Source organism: Cebus imitator, unplaced genomic scaffold (assembly GCF_001604975.1).
Source record: "Cebus imitator isolate Cc_AM_T3 unplaced genomic scaffold, Cebus_imitator-1.0 Scaffold111, whole genome shotgun sequence".
In the NCBI taxonomy this organism is placed as follows: domain Eukaryota; kingdom Metazoa; phylum Chordata; class Mammalia; order Primates; family Cebidae; genus Cebus; species Cebus imitator.
Genome location: NW_016107426.1, coordinates 2,923,262 through 2,927,193, shown reverse-complemented (window position 1 = coordinate 2,927,193; position 3,932 = coordinate 2,923,262). Strand labels below are relative to the sequence as shown.

At 56.0% G+C, this 3,932-nt stretch overlaps 1 protein-coding gene across 3 annotated transcripts in view; it reads left to right on the top strand.

Moving 5' to 3' along the window:
- The first annotated feature begins 1,299 nt into the window (after positions 1-1,299).
- Positions 1,300-3,932, top strand: part of ETV5 (ETS variant transcription factor 5) — a 69,662-nt gene continuing 67,029 nt past the window's right edge. Inside the window, exon 1 of one of the 3 annotated variants that reach the window (XM_017538414.2) lies at positions 1,300-1,397. Coding sequence is in view for 1 of the 3 variants with exons in the window: in XM_037741963.1 (XP_037597891.1) it covers positions 3,299-3,488 (190 nt within the window). In the remaining 2 variants the exon portion in view is untranslated. Of the gene's footprint in view, positions 1,398-2,828; positions 3,006-3,274; positions 3,489-3,932 lie in introns of those variants that run through there. The other 2 variants (XM_017538413.2, XM_037741963.1) reach the window with 2 other exon arrangements.

The following is a 3,932-nucleotide window of genomic DNA, read 5'->3' as shown; positions in this document are numbered from 1 at the left end:
ATGAGGATTAAATGAGATAATCTGTGAAGAATTGTATAGACATGAACAAGTCATTTATAAAGTGCTAAGTAAACCCAGCTACTAAACTTACACAGACTGGGCTCCTCCAAGGCAAAGACTGGGTCCTATTCACCTCTGCAACTTTTTTGCCTAGCACAAGGTCTGGCTGAATATTTGGTACAAAATAAATGTTTACTGCTGGGCGAGGAGGCTCACATTTGTAATCCCAGCACTTTGGGCATCTGAGGCAGGCTGATCACGAGGTCAGGAGTTCGAGACCAGCCTGTCTCTACTAAAAAGTACAAAAATTAGCTGGGCATGGTGGCGGGCACCTATAATCCCAGCTACTCTGGAGGCTGAAGCAGGAGAATCACTTGAACCTGGGAGGTGGAGGTTGTAGTGAGCTGAGACTGCACCACTGCACTCCAGCCTGGGCAACAGAGCGGGACTCTGTCTCAAAAAAAAAAAAAAAAATGTTTACTGGGTGACTAAATAATCTAAATAATTAATTGGCAATTACTCTATTCTGGTGTAAATCCCTACGTATGATCATGTGTTCAAGATAACTTTATTTTGAAAAAAACCTATCACCCAATCCTCCCCTGATCCCAACTGAGCCACTATTTGTGACTACTCAACCCAGAAATATCCAACTTCTCTTTCCAAGGTGGAATGGACAGCCTTGGCTTGAGGCAAAGGTCACAAGAGCCAAACTCCAGGCATCAAGTCCAACCTTGTGGAGGAAGTTGCTGTGAAGTGTGCTGCACTGTTTGCCTGTAGCCAAAGTTACAAAGTGTGATTGATGTGCGACGGTTTATATGGTGAGGATATGCGACTCTGTGGGCTGTAAGCTTTCCGGAGGGTGGGAGCCTGAGAGACTTAAGGGTGGAGGAGTAAGAAAGCCCTTTTAGAAAAATGAGTTTAGAGAGCAGGATGACATGGGATGGGATAGAGGAGGAGTGGGAGTGGGAATGGGGGTAGGCGAAGCTGGGGAGGAGGAGGATCTGGGAGCTTACCTGCACCCTGCATGGAGCTAGGGAGATAAAGCTGTCAGGAACATCAGCAATAAGCCCAGAGCACAACTGTACCAGTGTAAAATCTCCAGCCACCAAACAGAAATGGTACCACCTGGGGAAAGAGAAAAGGCACTAAGGGAAAACTGAAGTCGGAAGCAAAACGTTCCACCAGTAAAGTAGATCTCAAGGAACTGCCTGTTAAATGTTCAGAGCACTTTCCACTCCTCAAGTCCTGCCCCTTTCAGTCTTTCAAAGCCAATAGCTTGAGTGTGCCTGGTCAGTGCTGAGCCAGGACTGCACACGGGGGCTGCAGGTTGCTCAGGTGCACATCAACATTTCAAGGGCTGTACACGACAGACACGAGTGCAGATAGGAAAGAAGGTAGGCAACCTTTAACTTATTATTATTTTTTTTTTCTAAAAATCCACACTGCATTCCCCACAAGGTGGGGGTGGCGGGCGCAGGAACTGCCCCAAGGTTAGCCACCCTGGGACCCCCATCGCTAGGGGTTCTCTCCTAACACTTGGCATCTTTCCTCCCCACCGCTGGCACGCGGCGTGAATGGCAGGGCACTCCAGCAGGACGAGAACAGAGCTCCCGCACAGGCCCCCAGCATCCCGGAGAGAAGATAGAACCGCCCCGCGGTCTTCACAGGAGGGGGTAGAGGGGGCGGAGAGGGGAGAGGATTGTTTGTTTATTTGTTTCCCGGAACACCCTGTTAAGAATCTCAGCAATTGCAGTTAGTGCCCTATCGTTTGGCAAGCAGAGCCGCTTCTCGTTCCCAGCTGCACGGGATCTAATTCGCAAATACACCATCTTGCATTCAACACTTAAATGGAAAACAAGCAGCCCGGGGAGGGAGGCAAGCGGTCTAACTCCGCAAGTCGGTTTCGCAGGGATTCAGGTTTCCGGGTCGGTGGACTGGCTGCGGCTGTCCCCGGAGAGGATTTCTTTGAGCCCGAACCCTGTCTCCCCGCGACTGCCGAACCCACCCTGGCGGAGGTTACGAGGCGCAGTTAAAGAGAAGACGGGATTTGGTCGGGCCCTAGGCCTCGCCAGTACAAAACAGTAACTAAAATCTGTTTGAGAGCTGAGATTTTAAAAGGAGAGGCTGCTTATTCTTCCCACTGGAAACCTGGTTAAAAGAAATTAAGGCCTCTCAAAGGTAACTAAGATTAGAGGGCTCGGTTTCCGTTTTCTGTGTTTCCGTGGGCTAAACGCCCAGGTCGGTCAGCGAGTCTCTCTGTGTGGAATGACGAATTCCTCTCCCCTGAATTCTAAAATGGTAACTTTGCTTGGTGCTGCAGCTGCGAACGTCTGGCGCCAAGGGACCCAATCCCGGTCCGGGCTTCGCTGGATGGAGAAGTAGGGGTGAGTGGGAAAGGGGAAAGAGTCACGCCTCGGGGAAAAGTCGGGAGAGAGGCGAGAAGGGAAGTAACAGCGGCTCCTCCCGGCCTCGGCCCCTTTAAGTGCTTCACTGACTCAGCTAAGCTTCCCCCTCAGGTCGCGTTTTTTATGAATGAAAAACGTCCTTACATTCATTATATAAACAAGCCTATGCTGATTGGCCAATGGCCCCCGGTGCATAAATTATGTAAAGCAGACGCCTGAGGGGGTGGAGAGAGATGCACCGTTGGCCAATGGGGGCCGGAGTTGATGGGGCGGCTGGGCTGGATTTGCCCGCAGTCAGGGTAAACAAGAGGTGATGGACAGCCGCGGGAACGGCCTCGGGCCAATGGGAACGAGGCTGGGCTAGGGCCGCGGGCCAATGGCGGCGGGCGGAGCAGCGGACCGCGGGGGGCCGGGCCAGCGCTCCAGCCTGGTTGGCAGCTGCCGCGCAGAGTCCAGCCGCTGGTGCGCGGAGCGGTTCACCGTCTTCGGAGCGGTTCGGCCCAGCCTTTCGCCCAGGAGCCCAGGCCCGGTGCGCGCGTGCGTGAGCGCGCCTGCGCCGCCGGGGCCGCTGCAAGGGGAGGAGAGCGGCCGCCTCAGGTGAGTGGGCTCTGCGGGGGAAGGGGGGAAGTCGGAAGGGGCGTCCGGCCACGGGTCCAAAAGGCCCAGCCGGCAAGAGTCCACGGGCTGATTCAGAATCCTCAAAGTCGGGGTGCAGTACCTGCGGTGGGCACCCCCGAGTTGACCGCCCCCTCCCCCCGAGGCCCGGTCCTGTTTGGTTCCTGTGAGGCGTCGGGCGGGTACGGCTAACGGTTCCGGAGCGCGGGGCGAGCGGCTTTCCGCACGTCGTGGGGGAGGCGCCCCGGAGCGCGAGTGCGGGGGCTCCCGGGTGGATGGGGGATCGCGGAGTTGCGAGGCTCTCGCCGTCTCTGGAGATTCGAGAGCCCCGAGGGGACTTGGAGGCTCGCGAGAAGAGACGCTCGGCGGAGCTCCGCAGTTGGGAGGAGGGGGCGGGAAGCAGTTCGAGGGGCACGTCTGAGAGGCGCTGCCCCCCAGAGCACCGGGAGGGGGTAAATGACACAGGCAAGTGCAGCCTGCGGGGTCGGGGGTCGACCAGGAACTTACGCAGGCCTTGCAAGTTTCAGGTGGTGGAAAGTGGACGTCCAGTCGCCCTGCTCCCACCCCAGCAGGCTGAGGGCTTCGGGCTGCGCGGCGACTCTCGAGAAGAATCGGGGCGCACCGGAACAGCGGCCTGGGGATGATGGGGATAACACGGGTGTGGAGGGGGTCGCACCGAAAGATGCTGGAGCCTCGCGGTTCTGGCCGCATTTTCAGAGGGTGGAGAAAACTCATTTGGGGGGGGAACCGAACTCCTGGTCGAGGAGGGGTGCCTAGAAGAGATGTTGGGGGTGGATTGGAAGCGGGTGGTAGCGCCTGGCGCCGCACCTCGTTTTTATGAATGTGGGTGACTTTATGAATGAAGCGGGTTTCTTTCGTTGGCTCGCTGCTCCCTGCGGCTTTTTTTTT